This window comes from Rhinolophus ferrumequinum, chromosome 5, assembly GCF_004115265.2.
Source record: "Rhinolophus ferrumequinum isolate MPI-CBG mRhiFer1 chromosome 5, mRhiFer1_v1.p, whole genome shotgun sequence".
Lineage (NCBI taxonomy): Eukaryota > Metazoa > Chordata > Mammalia > Chiroptera > Rhinolophidae > Rhinolophus > Rhinolophus ferrumequinum.
In genome coordinates this window covers 61,272,831-61,290,398 of record NC_046288.1, presented here as the reverse complement: position 1 = coordinate 61,290,398, position 17,568 = coordinate 61,272,831, and the positions used below count along the sequence as shown (strand labels likewise).

The 17,568-nt window shown below is 39.5% G+C and overlaps 1 protein-coding gene across 4 annotated transcripts; it reads right to left on the bottom strand.

Moving 5' to 3' along the window:
* Window positions 1–834: 834 nt before the first annotated feature.
* On the bottom strand, window positions 835–17,429 carry TLR1 (toll like receptor 1). 4 transcript variants are annotated; one of them, XM_033106225.1, is made up of 7 exons: window positions 16,948–17,429; window positions 10,731–10,827; window positions 8,349–8,544; window positions 7,742–8,022; window positions 6,437–6,532; window positions 4,328–4,407; window positions 871–4,075 (listed from the first exon to the last, which is right to left on the bottom strand). In XM_033106225.1, exon 7 carries the CDS (start codon window positions 4,006–4,008, stop codon window positions 1,621–1,623), a length of 2,388 nt encoding a protein of 795 aa, XP_032962116.1. In that variant the 5' UTR covers window positions 4,009–4,075; window positions 4,328–4,407; window positions 6,437–6,532; window positions 7,742–8,022; window positions 8,349–8,544; window positions 10,731–10,827; window positions 16,948–17,429; the 3' UTR covers window positions 871–1,620. The 4 variants fall into 4 exon arrangements, with proteins under 4 accessions (XP_032962113.1, XP_032962116.1, XP_032962112.1 ...); XM_033106221.1 differs by lacking the exon at window positions 4,328–4,407 and having other exon boundaries at window positions 872–4,075; window positions 7,797–8,022; XM_033106222.1 differs by lacking the exons at window positions 4,328–4,407; window positions 7,742–8,022 and having other exon boundaries at window positions 835–4,075.
* Window positions 17,430–17,568: the final 139 nt, after the last annotated feature.

Sequence of the window (17,568 nt, the reverse complement as noted above, 5' to 3'; positions counted from 1 at the left end):
AAAAACTCTATTAAAATTCTAATTATATATACCGATAACAAAAGATGATGCATACAAGACACATTTGATTTCTGCCGTTACAAGAGATGCTCAAAGTGATTACCATCAGCATAATTTGAAAACAGGTTTTTTCCTTTCTTAAAATGTGTATACATTTTTTTCGGCACCTTCTGTATATCAAAATGATCACCACAATAAGTCTAGGTAAAATCCATCAGTGGACTATGCCTCATTTTTTTTTTTTTATCCCAAAATAAAAGATAGGACTATTTATCTGATGGCTCCCATCCCCTATCTGGTCAAGGACCTCCTCAGTAGATATCCCCGGCCCTTCCAGCTTTGTGCATATACCAGAATGGTTGAACAAGCTTCTACAAACATCCTGTGCCGTGGTATTAGTGAAGGCACAAGGTATAAAGTGAGAGATACATGGGGCAGCTATGATAAAGTGCTGTCAGGCTACAACTGCCCAGAGCTGGCTGCCAGAGTAAAAGGGTAGACAGAGAGAGTATTTGATGAGTATGAAAAATATCTGATAAAACATAGCTGCCAAAAATCTGATGTAGCCCATTTTCTTGCATTGCTCCAATATGCTCATGCCCTATTAAACAGTTCCTCAAAGATAGGGAGGGATGCTATATACAGGAACAGTACACATGGACTCTATTCCTCCTTCTAATCAAAAGAACAAAGGCTCTCATGCATGCCTGTTCAGACAACTAGAATCTCAGCCAGATCTCCAGCCATAGAAAATCAGACTCAGAATTTCCATTTGGCCTGAGATGTAACACACTCTTGTTTTGGGTTCCCCAGATGCAGACCCTGAGACAAGTGTTCAACGGCAAATCATTTATTTCAGAGGTGATCTCAGGAAACACCCTTGGAGGAATGAGGATGAGATAAGAATAGAAAAGAAGCCAGTAAAGAATGCTTAACAAGTTGTTTCTACTGTGGAGAATCAGAATTCTACCCTACTGGGGAACTCAGGAAGAATATAAAGTACACCCCCAGGTTTATCCCCCAAAACAGGCAAGAAAGTTGGGGCATTTATCCACCAATTCTCTTTCTGACGTTGCTTGAGGGCTGCTTCCAAGGACAACCTGCAGTGCTTCTGAATCGCTCATTGTGTGGGCCAAGTGGGTTTTCATTGTCAGGGAGAAAACCCTTAAGACAAAGAGTCTCCAACATTAGCAATCAGTAGCCTTTAACATAGAGGCAAATGCTGAGTGGAAAAGAGGAATGCACCATCATCTATAGAAATCTGCTATACACTCCCAGATACAGGTATAAAAGACGTGGAGTTTTCTAATATTAACCCCGGCACACAGGAACATATATCACTGAAGTTGTTTAAAAGGTGGTTCTCTTAATTACAGGATAAATTCAATCAACTCTCTCCTAGCAAAGAAACAGGCGAATCCCTCATATGTTAGAAATTAGCTGTTTAAATCAAGTTTATATTATTTCATTAATTTTTATTACCACATATAAATGATGAACTGGGGCCTGAGAGTACACATTTTTATCTATTTCATAAATTCAAAATCATGTTTAGATTCGTGTTGATGCAAAATGTCATTGTTGGACCTTCCAAAAATAAGGGTGAAAAGAGGAATATTGTTAGATGTATGTGTGAGCTATTTCTTTTGCTTGCTTCATCAACTTGATATGAATGGATGCTCTTAGGTTAGCCCAAAAAAGTCCATGTTTGTTCTTCTCCTTGGGCCATTCCAAATAAGTTCTCTGTGCCATGAGAATTTTGAGCTTGTGATAGCTGCTAGGAATGGAATACTTTGGAATGGGTTCCAGCAAGATCAAGATTAAGTTATTAGATCCTTCGTGAAAGAGATGGTGGTGGGCAAAGTAGAGTTCATAATGGCCCCACTCACTCTGAACAAAGTTGGGAGACAAAACAAAGATGGACTTGTAACTGTTCTCAATGCAGGTGACGATATTTTCCACGATGCTCTTGCCAGGAACAAAGTTTCTCTCATGGAGACAAATCCGTATATCTTCCTTTTCTAGGTTTGGCAGTAATTCACTCTTCACCCAGACAGAATCATGCCCACTATATGAAATAAAAGCGTGGAACTGGAGAGTTCTTTGGAGTTCATCTAAATTTATGTTCCTAGCCCTGTGCCGGGTCTGGGTCCACTGACACATCATCCTGAGATACCAGGGCAGATCAAAGTAGATACAGAGGATGGTCACTGTGACAGCGAACACCAGTCCAGTGACCCCAATGGTGACAATCAGCAGAGCTGTGTTGCAGGATAATGGAGACACATGAAAGTCCTTTAGTAGGGTGTCCTTATAGCTTTCTGGATAGTCACACTTATAAGAGTCAGGCCAACCCTCTACCACCTCTCTTGATACTTGGCCTATACTTTGGATAAATTCTCTTAGCTCACACGTACACTGGAATGGATTGTTCCCTGCTTTTATAGACCTAATCTTCTGGCAGCTCTGGAAGAAATGAGCTGATGGGTTGGAAATTGCATTGTAGTCAATGGTCAGTACAGAAAGGCTGCTAAAGCTACCGCATCCGGGAAGGTGGGCTAAAGAATTGAAAGCAACATTGAGTTCTTGCAAAGCTTCCAGACTAGTGACATCTGTAGGGATGTTCCTTATTCTGTTATTGTGAAGATCAAGAACCTTGACTCTGGGAGGTAAGCATCTGAAAACTGAGTTGGTAAGTATATTTGAAGACATATTTAAGCTCAATAAACTTATAGTCCAAAAGCAATATCCTTCATTTTCATCATAACTTAGAGAATTCTGGCTAATATCCAGTTGTAGAGATTTCATCTCCTTGGTCATATGAACTATGTTTGCAAGTTTTTTCAATTGATTCATTTGTAAACTAAGTGTCTCCAACCTAGCCAAGTTTCCACAATTGTTAAAAACCATATCTGTTAAGAGATTATTAGAAAAATCCAAGTGTAGAAATGGGCTCATTTGTGATGGGCAAACCATGTGCATCATCTGTGTACCAGTCACTGTGAAATTCTGGATGTTCATATTTGAGAAGATTTTATAGATATAACTTTGGGAAAGAGTGAACGTATCACTGACAACTTGGTGTATAGACAAAGTCTTCAGTGAAGTGTCAGAATAATCAAAATCTCTGAAGTCAAGGTGACCTTGTAGTTTCACATTTGAAATTGAGAAAAACTCTACGCTTGTATGCCAAACCGACTGGAGGATCGTAATGAAAGAATACCAAGTGGTTATGATATTATTTAAAGTAAGATTTGATAGCCTTGAATTCTTTTGAAGTTTTGACAGAACATTTAGGAAATAAGAACATCCATTATTATGAAGCACACACTGAATATTTGATAGTTCCAGACTTACTGCAGTGTTGATTGACACATCCAAAATAAAGTGGAACTCCTGACTTGTGGGAAAAACAATGTGCAGACTCTCCGTGTTCAGCTCTTGAAGGCTCTCGGGGTCTTCTTTTTCCCCATAAGAGTCTCCTAAGACCAGTAAAACCTTACCGATATGCAAATGAGCGATTGGCAGCACACTAGACTTTTGTAACCGTGTGGCACTCAAACCCAGAAATTGTAGTTGAGACATGTTGCCAAACTCTTTGCATATGGGCAGGAAATCAAATGCATTAAATGAGAGGTCTAAGTGCTTGAGGTTCACAGTTGGATGGCAAGAAATCTTCTCCAACATATTGTGGGACAAATCCAGGTATTCCAATTCCTGGTTAAATTCAAAAACACTGATGTTAAGATACTGGATTCTATTATGAGAAATTATCAAAATCCTCAGCTTTGATAATGACAGGATGTCAGAAGCAGAAAGCTCAGATATACAGTTTCGTGATATATCTAGGTTTGTTGTTTTCAGGGATAGGTCTTTGGGAACATGGATGAGACCTGTTTTTGATCTGTCAACTAAAAAGTCACTTGCATCAGATAACTGGATTTTGATCTCAAGTAGTAACATGAAGATGATGGCAGAATGGAAGATGGTAGAATTAGTTTTAGTCATTTCGTAAGACTAGATATTCCTAAGGGCAGTTGCTATTCTTCAGAGAATCTTGTTACAGATGCACATCCTAGGGGGAAAAAAAAACCACATGAAATGATTCCATTACATTAGGCATAGCTGACATTAAACATTGTTTACTAGAGACTCATAAAATGAAGGCTACAGTGTTTGGAATCACAGAATCTGAAGCCAGGGAAATACACATATTGATAAAGAATTATACGACCTCTAATTGTATAATGACTTAAACGGTGCCCCTCTGCACTAGACACGTCCACCTCCTAACCATGTTGTTATCTTCAGAAACTGTGAATGTTACCTTATTTGGAAAAACAGTCTTTGCAGAGACAATTAAGGATCTTGGGATGAGGAGATCATTCTGGATTATCCAGGTGGTCCCTAAATGTAATGACAAGTGTCTTTATAAGAAAAAGGCAGACTGCTATTTGACAGGGACAGAAAAGGAGACACTGAGGAAAAGGCTGTATAAAGACAGGACAGAAGTTGAAGTGATGTAGTCACAAGACAAGGAATGCGGATAGCCATCAGAGGCTGGAAGAGGAGAGAGAGAGAGGAAGAGAGAGAAGCCCTGCAGACACCTTGGTTTTGGACTTCTGGTCTCCAGAACCATGAGAAAATAAATTCTTGGTTTAAGCCACCACGTTTATGGTAATTTGTACCATAAAATTTGTTACCCCAGGAAAGTAATACAGATGGGTTTACATTTTCACAAAGTCCTCTGACCCCAATCCATTTAGAACTCAAGCTGGGATCCACAGCTGGTATACTTTCTACTTTTTTTTTTTTTAATGCGGGGATCCAACCGGCAACCTTGGTGCTACTAGCACCATGCTCTAAACAACTGAGCTAACCAGCCACCCTGGTACACGTTCTACTTTTGACACGTACTTTCTCATGGCTTTCTTGAGAGTTCCTTTCCCATGTCATTGAATTCAGACTCTTTGTCACATAACCTTTTATTACCCACACATGGTTTGGTTCTTAACTTTGATCTTATTCAATGGTAATTAGATCATGATAAACAGTCTCTCAGAAAATCCATTTGTTCATGCATTTATTTATTCAGTATTTATTGATAACCTACTGGCCATCTTTTAGGAACTGGAGATAAAGCAGTAAACAAGGTAAAGTCTTAATTATCAAAGAGCTTATTATCTAGTGGGGAGACAGAAAAGAAATGACTAAACATAATTTCATGTAGTGATAAGTGCTATATAAAAAAATAAGGCTGGGTAACTTAATCAAGAATAATGGCAGGTATGTAACAGTGTTTGGTGGTGGCTTTTTAAAGATTGATTAGTCAGAGAGGGCCGTTCTGAAAAGACGGCATTGGGCTAGACACCAGCATGAAGGGAATGAGTGATCTATGGGGACATCTGGGGGCAAAGCATTTCTGGCAAAGGAAAAAGCAAGTGCAAAGCTCCTGAGATGGGAGTGAGGTGCGCTTGTCTGAGGCACAGTGAGGTCAGTGTTAGCAGGACTGAGCGAAGATGAGAGAAGTCAGGGCCAAGATCCTACACGGATTCTATTCTGAGAGTGACAAGGGTGAGCACGGAAAGGTTTCCTCCTCTCTCTCATTCAGAAAACTCTTTTTCCCATTCATTCATCAAATATGGATTTAGTCCCTATGAAATATTTTGTTCTAGGTTATGCTTGTTGCACTACTTATCAACCCACTACGGCTCGAATACGATTTTGTTATCACTATTCCAGTGGCACATGAGACCAGAGGGAGTTGCATTGGGATGCACCCTGAAGAGCACTACACCCCTCACCCTCAGAGGCACTTGGAGCTAGTACTACACAGATCTTCAGGATCTTATTCAAGATCCCCAGAACTGGATTAGATAAACAAGCCATCAGTGTCAGCAAAGTCAAATTCCTCGTCACATACCATCTCACATTTCTCAGTGGGCACAGAAGGACCTAAATATACTTGGCCCTCCCGTATCCCCAGATTCCTCATTCATGGATTCAACCAAACACGGATCAAAAAAAAATATTCAAAAAATGTTACACTGTTGCTGACATGTACTATATAGTTAGGCCTAAGATGGTTGCGTCTGTACCGAACATGTATGGACAATTTTTTTTCTTGTCATTATTCCCTAAGCAATACAGTACAAAAACTATTTACACAGCATTTACATTGTAATGGTATAACTAACCTAGAGATGAATTAAAGTATACAGGAGGATGTGCATAGGTTATATGCAAATACCACACCATTTTATATAATACTCGAGCATTTGAGGATTTTGGTATCTGAGGCAGGTCCTGGAAACAATCCCCCGAAGATTCCGAAGGACGGCTTTAATTGAAGTCCCGGAAACAACCCTGGGTTGCAAAAGTTCCCCAAATTATGTATGCAAATATATCTGGTTTTTGAAACATTGCTTGGACTTACCCTTTTGTAGAGCTGCCCAATGATCCCTTCTGATTCTGATTTCTTTTGACATAGGAGAAGTCCTGGTACACCCCTCCATCGTCATTCGCGAAGACTCTGTGCAAGGAAGGGGACACGCATTAAATGTTAAAAGTAACAGAGGCATTTTTTGTATGGCATTGATTGTATTTGGCTGGAAGTCCCAGAAATTGCTCAATTCTTCCTGTCTAGCTTCCTGAAAAAAGGGAAGGACTTAAATGAGAATCAAAATAATACTCAATTATTGCCTGAGCCAGTGCCTAATATCTCAAAAGAGAACTACCTGGTAAAAGTAGGTCAATGTAAAAGTGATTTGGGTTCAAGATTCAACTAGGGTTTCTTACTGATTCCTAAGCCTGAATCGAAATCTGGGGTATCTTTTTACTTTCTGGCCAACTCCAGAGTTCAAGAAAGAGTGATCAGTACAGTCAGGCATGGGACACAGAGTGACAAGAGACAAGTGGCAGAGACAGGACCCTCTGCACAGACCTGAGGGCTTAGTGCACAGTGAAACCACAAGCAAGGTGAGCATTGACTTCATTTCCTTAACAACAGCAATCACCACAAAGATTTACATTTATAAAACTGCCTGCCCCCAGCATTTAATTAAAGCATGGCTTCAGCTTTATATCTAGAAAAATTAATTGACTCAACTACTTTCTATTTGCACACCCCTTTTGCCCTTTCACTTATAGTCACTAGTTCAATGTACTCAGTTGAGTAAATATCTTTATTTATGTAATTAAGAAGTCAAACTATTGTACACATGAGGAACTGAGTTTTAGGGGATCTTTAAATTATATATACCAAATTTGCCAAATCAGTGAAAATCAGTATTTTTTCAATCAGTTCTAATAACCAGCACTGCATCTCCTATATTAGAATCACAAAACTATTTTACTGCCAAATAGAGTGATTATTTGCTAAGTTGATTAGTAAAAGAATGCTTTAATTTAAAAGTATAAAGTATCTCTAGGTGTGTCTATGTCAATTTTCATGATTATGGTGTTTTGCCTCCCAGTATATGATACGATGCATCAGTGCGTTTGAATTCCCATTGTTGGGAGACTTTGGGGGCATCAAATCAGGACTTTGACAGTCTTACTGGATGACCCACGCAATCAATCTAGTCCATTGTATTCAGTCAGCAAATGTCAAGTGAATCTTTACACAAAGCCAACTAGCTATTAACCACAGGTTCAAAGGATCGGAACCAGTTCAAGAGCTTGTCTGCTTTGTTTCCTATGTGGTTTTGTGAACTTTTGCTTTTTGTAAAGATGCACTCACTTTCAACTCTTTTGATGAAATTGGGTAAAGCCTAGGAAACATTTCTGAAACCTACAATTCCACCTGACAAGTAGCACCGCAGAACAACTTCAGTGGTCTGAGTAAAGAGAAAATAGCTCATAAAAACAGCCTGGAGAAGATACTACATAAACCTGCCCATAAAAACAGAGGAGTTGTATGGCAGCACTTCCTCCAGGAGTAATTCACTTGCATCCCATCTTCCTCAGCATTCTCATTGCAAAGAGATGGACGGAGAAGAACGCGATCAAGAGCAACACCACCTGAAATCAACCAGCCGTTCCATTAGAAAACAATGAGAAGATGTGTGTCACCCAAATATTTATCTTCCAGCTCAAAAGTGTCTCTTGAAAGCAATCATGCATGAGATCAGTTGTCATTTAAGAAAAAATAAACACGCAAAACCCCTTTCTCTGTCTTAGGACAAGGAGCTGATAAACAAATGCTAGTTCAAACAAGAGTAAGTACATGTCAGAAATAACCCACTTAGAAACACACCCAGGACTGAATCACAGAGACTAGGATTTTTATGTCGAATAACTAGTCATGCCAATACTTTCTTTTATAGAATAAAAAAGATGTCACTTACCGAAACAATCTGCCTATCTGTCCCGTTGGCAGTCTGTAGGAAATTCAAGTACTTCCTCAAATATTTATTTCACTGGTAACCACATTTAACGTTGGGGTGTGTGTGGGTGGGGGAGCTCTTTAATGCCATCTGCTGAATCCCACCGAAATTACACTGTGCAGCCATCACCACAGTCAATTCAGAACATTTCATCACCCTGAAGAGAAACACCACACCCTTTAGCCAACACCCTGCACTCCCTCATGTGCCTCAGCCCTAGGCAACCACTGTCTCTTGTGTTCTTGATGCAGGCCATCAAAGTGCTCTCCATAAAGTTTGTTCCGACCTACCTGTCTCCAAGGGTGTGTCATAGTACACATTTTACACATTCTCTACAGTTTTTAGACCCACCAATTTCATAGATGAAAAGTGATATCTCATTATTGTTTCATTTTAATTTTCTTTCATTGTAAATGTTTTTGGTGGTTTTTCATGTTTATTGACAGTTTGTATCCTTTAGTGAATTACCTGTTCACGTCATTTAGCTATTTCCTTATCAGGGTTATGTTTTTACTATTTAATTATATGTTCTCTTTCACTGACACTAACCCTCTGTCAAACTTTTTGCAAACATCTTCCCCCATCATTTATCTTTTCATTTCATGATCTTCTGAAGCAATAAATACGTACATTTTTATATAAACAAGTAAGTTGACTTTTGTCTTTGCTATTACTGCCATTTAGTTGTGTGCTGGTAAATCAGGTTACAAAAAAAAAGAAAGCCTGATTTGTAACACTTGCTGATATCTGCAGTGTATATATTTCCATTGGGATAGCTGACTTCTAGCTACCAACTGACCTACTTACAAAATTCCTGAATAGTAACAATTGGCCCTCACAAGTCTTTACAAACGAGCTCCAGCAGACCACTGCTGTATTGCTTTTAGGTTTAGAAAGTTCCTCTCCATAACAAGGTCAAATAAATACATGTGCATGTGTTCTTCTCAAACATATTTTTTTGGTTATTTTAATTTTTTTATCTGAGTAATAAGTATTTACTGAAGAAAAATCAGAAAACATAAATAAGTAAAAAGTCAAATCAACAATAATCTCACCATATAGAGATATATCCATATTTTTGTAGTAATCATGCAGACTTCTCCACACAGATGAACATGCTCTAGGCTCTCAAAGCCTCCTGCCAAATTGCTGTTCAGAGTTTGTACCAATTTACACACACATGCACAAACATACACACACATACATGCACACTCAGATAGCATTATACCATGTATACTATTTTGTAATGTGCTGTTCTTAATCCATAACACATCATAAATATATTTTCATGTCAGTAAATATCTATTTACTGCATTATTATTATTGGCTGAATAATATTGCATTTTCTTTATAATGTATTTTTAAAATATTTTAATTAACAATGTATTTAAGCAGTCTTCTATTGTTGGGTATTTAAGTTGTTTGCAATATTTGTTATTACAAACACTGCAAAAAGCTGTATGTTCATGTATTTCCTAAGAATGGGTACAAACAATTATTTCCTTAGCATACTGTGTTTCCCCGAAAATAAGACCTAGCCAGACATTCAGCTGTAATGCGTCTTTTGGAGCAAAAATTAATATAAGACCCAATCTTATTTTACTATAAATATAATATAATATGTAATATAATACCGGGTATTATCTTAATTTTTGCTCTAAAAGACGCATTAGAGTTGATGGTCCAGCAAGGTCTTATTTTCGGCGAAACATGTTATATTCCATGAAGTGGACTTTATAAACCAGTGGACATAAATCCATACCATTATTCTCTGCCTTTTCTTCTGTTACTATGAATCATGTATTTTAAATGATTATTTAATTCAAATTTAGGATAGATTTTTAGGTTGCTCATTGGTCATGTAATTTGTTCCCCTTCTCATCTGCTGGTTCTACTGATTATGTAATAGGGTATTGACATAGTTATCCTATGACTACCAGCCACCTAAGAATGCTGGGGAGGGCAGTGAGAAAATCATCAGCATTGGGATACCAGTGTTTATGATGTAAGGCTGCACCCTCTTCTCCCCGTGGGAGAGGTGACATCCCTTCCTATCCAAACCAAGCGAAGGGGGAGTACCAATAGAATCACTCACAGAGATTGGACAAGGAAACTAGGCATCTCTTTCCTCAGATGGAGACTTGCTTTGAGGCAGAAATGTGCAGGATCCCCTGCTCCCACCAAGAGTGGTCCCTCTGTGAACCAATTGTCTTTGAGAGCATTACATGTACCCCTGGGATTTCAGAAATGTAAGTGAGCAGAGGGACTGGTATCTACTCTCCTGGAGAGAGTAGTTGGAGCAACCCTTGCTAAGAGGCAATTAGAGACTGTGGTGTCATGTACCTGGAAAATGTGGTATATCTCCACCGCAGCTTTCTTTGGTCCGTATACTCAGAGGACTTCATTCATTCTTGTGACTCCATGTAAAGGAGAATGGAGGCTGGAATTAAAGACAAGAGCTATGGAAAACAGGACCAACTGATCAGCCTGAGCCCTTGAATGACTTTGTGGAGTAGAGATAGCTACCTACCCTAGACCTCTTGATTATATTTGACCTATTATTTAAGAAAGAAAGAAGTTTCTTTTTTAATGAAGCCCCTGTGTGGGGTCACTCTGTTTGGCAGCGTAGGCTGTACCTTAAGTAACATAATCACAGAAAAGAATAACTGCCTTCCTACATTTCATCCCTGGTCTCAACATCAGAAAATAAGATCTGGGAGAGGAAGGAGCATGATGTGTATCTCAGGTTAACGACCCCCACCCCCAGCCATATATATACCAAGACTGAGCTAAAGCCTAGCCTATGAGATGGGGAAAGGCAATGAGATTAAGGTGTAGTTGGAGATTAAACATTTTAAACTAGATTGTACTATTAATACCTCAAAAGGACTGGAGAAGTATGAAATCTGCTTGAGATATTAAAGCACAAGAAGGGGAGAATTTCAATGAACATAGGGGTATGTATATCTTTACAAATAAATGTTTTCAAATTTTTCGGGTAGACACCCAGAAGAGGGGTTGCTGGATCATGTGGTAATTCTGTTCTTAATTTTTTGAGGAACTTCCGTATTATTTTCCATAGTGGCTGTACCAATCTACATTCCCACCAGCAGTGTATAAGGGTTCCTTTTCCCCCACAACCTCTTCAATACTTGATTGCAGCACTACTCATGGTAGCCAAGACACGGAAACAACTGAAATGTGCTTTGATAGACGATAAAGAAGATATGATACAGATAAACAATGGAATATTACTTAGCCATAAGAAAAGATGAAATACTGTCATTTGCAACAACATGGATGGATCTTAAGAATATCATGCTAAGTGAAATAAATCAGATGGAAAAAGTCTAGAACCATATGATTTCACTCATATGTGGGATATAAAACTGAAAGCAATGATGAACAAAATAAACAAAAACTCATCAACACAGACAACAGTATAGTAGTTACCAGAGAGAAAGCGGGATGAGGGGGAGATAGAAAAGCGTTCAAGGGGGTCAAACATATGGTGATGAAAGGAGATGTGACTTTGGATGGTGAACACAATGCAATATACAGATAATGTATTATAGAAATGTACATTTGACACCTATATAATTTAATTAACCAATGTTACCCCAATAAATTTAATTAAAAGGGGGGAGAATTTCAGAATCCAGTTGATGGAATAACTGGAAAAAGTAAAAACAACTTCATATTTAGACTTTGTTGACATTCCTCATAAACTACCTATAATTAAAAACCCTCAGAAAGTCTTAGTGGCTGTAGGAATCCCTTTAGGTCTCTTTCACTGCCTGTGGTTTATTCTCATTCCTTTCTGATTAAATCAATCTCCAGAAATCTCCACAGAAATTGACTTCCTCCTTTCCCAGCATCGTTTTACGTGTTCTCCTTCTCGTTAAAACGTATACTGTCTCCCTCTTATATCGCAGTCATCCAGTCACTATCTCCCCTTCTCTCTCACCCATTCATTTATTCTCTTTGCCGATCTCTCCCTTTTTTGCACCTCTGGCTTCCCAAGCAGCTCCTATTATTCTTCTCTCCCGAAATAGCATTTCCCCTCTCCCCCTATTGCCACAGCTGGCTGAGTCTCCATGTCATCAGAGACCGCCATGCAACCCCAGGGTAATGAGTTGAGTAATATCCCCCACCACCACCACAACATTTTTCATGTCCACCTGAAGCCTCAGAATGTGACCTTATTTGAAAATAGGCTCTTTGAATATATAATGAAGGTAAGGATCAAGATGAGATCATACTGGATTAAGGAGGGTCCTAAATTCAATGAGAGTGACCTTATAAAAGACAGAAAAGAAGACAGAGACTTATAGGAGAACGCCATGTGAAGACAGGCAGAGATTAGAGTAATGCAGCTAAAAGACAAGCAATGCCAAGGATTGATGGCAACCACCAGAAACTGGGAGAGAGGCATGGGACATTTGTCCCTCACAGCCTCCAAAAGAAACCAACCATCCTTACACGTTGTTTTTGGGCTTCTGGCCTCTAGAACTGTAAAAGAATCAATTTCTGGTGTTATTTATAACTGTTGTAAATGTATCATGAGGATGCAGATGAAGATGCTGTATCGAAGGGATCCAAAAGTATAATGGCTTAAACGAGATGGAAGTTTATTTTCTGTCACATAAGAGACGAGCAGTTCAGGGCATGATGAGAGGCTGACTTGGGCAACACAAAATGGCAGCATGAGGAGCATGTCCTCAACATGTGGCTTTCATCTCAAAGTTCTAGATGGCTCCTCCAGTTCTTGTCTCTTATCCAGTGGAAAGATGGATGGTACAAAGGAATCCATACTCATCTTTCTTAGAGACATGAACCAAAGTGGCACTTAGGTTCCAGCTACATTCCATTGCCCAGAATTTAGTCACTTGTCCACGTCAAGCTGCAGGGGAGGCTGGGAAATGTAGTCTGTAGCTGAGGTGTCAGGTTCCCTGATAAAGCTTGCACATTCTAGTATTAAATAAAGTAATAATGGGTATTAGTGACAACTAAATATCTCTGTCAAAACATTTTTCAATTTATCTTCATAGTCATCTGTTATGGACTAAACTGTGTCCCCTCCAAAATTCTTATATTGAAGCCCTAACCCCCAGTACCTTAGAATGTGACCGTATTTGGAGACAGGGATTTTAAAAAGATAATTAAGGTTAAATGAGGTTAGAGGGGTGGGGCCCTGATCCAATATGACTAGTGTTCTCATAAGAAGAGAGATACCAGGGATTTGTACACACATAGAAAAGGTCATCTGATGACAAAGTGAGAAGGCAGTTATCCACAAGCTAATGAGCGAGACCTGAGAGAAACCAAACCTTCTGACACCTTGATCTTGGACTTTGGGGCTTCAGAATTGTGAGAAATAAATTTCTGTTGTTTAATCCACCCAGCCTGTGGTATTTTGTTATGCCAGCGCTAGTGACTAGCCAATATACCATCCTTCTCGATACTGGTCATGAAGGCAGGCAATCCTACTTGCCCTGTTCAATCCTCATCCCTACTCCCAGCTAATTGGTCTGGGTTGGAGAGATTAGAGACAGAGAGAAGGTTTGGACAGTTTTCTGTTTCTGTTTCCAAACCTCCTTTGAGCTCAGCTGTGTCTCAGACTTTGGGTTCTGTGAGACCTCTCTGTATCCTTGAAATAAACACCTCCTTTCTTAAGTTGGTATCTGCTACCTGCAACTGGAAGAATTCAACAGAGGAACCAGGATTCCTGGAGATAGAAAATCTTTACCTAAAGAAACAAAGCGATCTCTTATGATAGAGCTTTCATATGTCTGAAATGTGTGGGTGTTTTCATATGTGAAAGAACTGTAGGTTTTGTTTAATTCTAGTTTATAATGTCAAAATTCAGTAATTTCAAAGTCAAGAATATTTTGTGGGAAATACTGAAACCATTTTAAAATACATAATCATTTAGAAGGTGTGAATGTTGTTTGCTATTTTGGTTTTGTTTTGGGGAGGTCTTTTTGGTGGGCTTTTAATTTTATTACTATTATTACTATTATCAATTATTATTATTTAAGTTTAGGAAACAGTCTGACAGAGGCTGAGGAAATTTTATCATTTGGGAAAGGGCCTGTGAAGCAAGGTCAGTGCCCTCTGAAGAGCAAGGAAAGGCTAATGCAGACTGAGGATGTCTCTACTTAAATTTCATTAAGGTTTATTTCTTTACAGTTATTTATAATGAAACTGGTTTATTGAATGAATTAAGTCCAGAAGGAAAGGGCTTTACTTTTCTAACCACTGCCTTATAACCACATTTTGCTGAATCTCCCTCTACCAGGATCTATTCAAGATCTATCCTGAATTTTGGGCAGATCTCATAGATTTCAGTGATAAGTCTCATTTTAATAACTGCTCTTCTATTTCATTCATTAAAAGGTCCAGACCAGTCCAACTTAACATCAGTCTCACACCTAATTCAAAATTTTGCTTTGTCCGAATTCAGGCCTTTCTTGCAGGGAAGTGGGGAAGGAGTAGAGTCAGTGTGTAAGGGTGAAATCCAGTAGATCAATGTAATTAAACTTAGCCAGTGTACAGTTTGATTTGTCATGATATTCAGCTGTTTTCTCTTTTTCTCCCCCTCATTGATTAACTAACTCCATTGGTTCCCTTTCTCGAGGCTATCCATACCTTACTAATTAACATCCTAACCTGAAAAAAAAAATGGCTTCTTTAATCTTCAGGTGCCCAGGAATTGGGACTCGATCTCAACTCCCTGGCAGTTTGTCCTGATAACTTTCCGGCTGTAGACAGTAAGATTTAACGTAACATTGAGACAGACCTGAGGCCTCGGAAGAGTCCAGGGGACGACTTCTCAGTTATCAGCCCTGAGGCCTGCTTTCCTTTGTTCTTTCCCATCTACCTGCCTATGAAACCTCTTAATCATTTTGGCTCGGGGAAGCTGGTTTTTTAGACATGAGTCTGCCATCTTTCCTAGCTGCTGGCATCGAGAATAAAGGACACGTTTTCTCCTCAGCAACCCTTGTCACTCTAGTTGTTTTGAACTCTTCGGGCGGCAAGCGGCACTGAACCTGAGTTCGGTAACAAGTGTCTTTACTCTTCCTCCATCTTCTCTGCCTTCTCTATATTCCGGATGTCCCCAGGCCACCACAAGGGAAGAGTGTATTAGAGGGGAGCAAATTTTCCTGCAGTGAGCTATTGTATAAGGCAGACAGGCCATCATTCCTCTGCCTGTTACTAGGGCAGAGTCCAAATGTTGGCTCTTTCACAGGATGCATGTGTGCGTTATTCAGAAGCCTCAGGCAGATTCCATATTGCACAGTTCCTTGCTGCAAGTGGCACTTTCTCTGGCCTCTTGCAGCAACCAACACACACAACACCACCACCATATACCTCTTCCTCATAACCCCATGGCTTTTTACCACTATAGTCCCTTTGCACAAAAGGCTTTCAGGATAGCTGAGGTCTCATCATGACAACTCAATCCCAGCAACTCACTGGAAATTTGCCATGCCAAATAATGAAAGAGCAGATCGCAATGACTTCTTCTTTTCTCTCCTCATTCTGCCATTTTGGGCTGCCCCAGGCAACCTCTTGTCTTTGGAAATCTCCAGAAGGGAAGTGCTTGTTTATTCAGTCAATATTTATCAAGCACTTATATTGGTAAAGCGTTACTTACCAATCTCTATGTTCACAATGCCCACCCACTCCCAAAACTCCAGGAGACACTCATCAGGCTCTTCCAAGAGATCTCATATACCGTACCCTGTCTGCTGTACTTGACTGTGTATTCCTGATACTCTGCAAGCTTTCAATCTGGGCGTGGGCTGCCAACTACTCTTTTAGGATGCTTTGAGCCCCTCTCATTTACCTTTAGGAGAAATCCAAAGCAATCTCCCCCTAGGTCTACAACCTCTACTTAATGACCCCCGTCACCCTTTTGAATTTAATCTTCTGGAGGTAGGTAATATGGGCTGATAGTTACTGATCTCTTTTTGCTATTTTTCAGTAAGTTCAGCCTGGCTGTGTCTAACACCTCTGTTTAAAATATGTCTTTTGTCAGCTTTGAGGCATTCACCCAAATTCTACCACAACAAGTAAAGTACTGTTCGATAACCAGCTACAAATAAATTTAGCTCTGAGTTTCCTGGCAAGTAGGTAAATCCAAGTCTTTGGCCTCAACAGCCTATAACTAAGGCTGTATTTTCTTTTATACATACAAACTACTGCATTTTTATGTAGGTAGGTGAAACATTTAATAAAGTATTACTCAGATGTGAATAAAAAAGCTACCTTTATTTTCCACAACTGGTCTAATTTTTCCCCAAACCTTTAAGTTAAGATAACAAAGCTCCCCCTGAGGCTGTTACCTTCCCACAGCCACCATGGGGAGAGAGGGGAGAGAAAGAGAAGGAGGAGAAGGAGTGAGGGGAAACAAAGAAAAGAGGAGATGACATCCGTCCTAAGAAAAGGTGCAGCTACAGCTAATTGTAATAGATTTTAACACTATTAGCCTTGCAGGCAGGGAAACATCTTCACCCCCAGTGTTGCCCGGACATTTCCTACAAGGGAATCCTACCTCCTGACAGGAAGGAGTGGTCATCAACAGTAAAGACCTGTCCTGGGAACGCCCTGGGAACACCTGTCTAAATTTCTTTGTTCTTCGGTGCAGTTGCCTTTTATCCTGGACCTGTCCACTTTCATGCCATCTTGAGAGTATACTGTAATGTTTTCTTCCTTTTAATAAATCCTTGGCTTGCTTGGCTTTGTTTGCATATATTAATATTTTGGTGTGTCCTGGAATTCCTTCCTGTGACATTTATCGAGGACCCTTTCAATCTCTGGTAACAAGGCCAGTGAGAAGTCATAGGACACTCCAAGGACCACTGCATACAGTTCTGAGGTTGATTCTTTCCTTGCTGCCATGAAGTCCCATAAACTCCTGCTCACACAGAATCCATTTGGGAAAGAAGAGGGAGAGGAAAAGTCTTTGAATGAGCATTTACTTAAGAGACTGTTTCAATTTGAAACAGAATGGTTAAACCAGAAGAGACTGAGTTATCTGTAATTGGTAAGTTTGAGCACCACCTCAACCCCCAGTCTGCTTCCCTAGATCAGTTGAAATACAACTGTCACTAAGTCTTTTCCAGAACGCATAGAGATAACGCAGGCACCATCTAGACAATCACCTAAAACCATA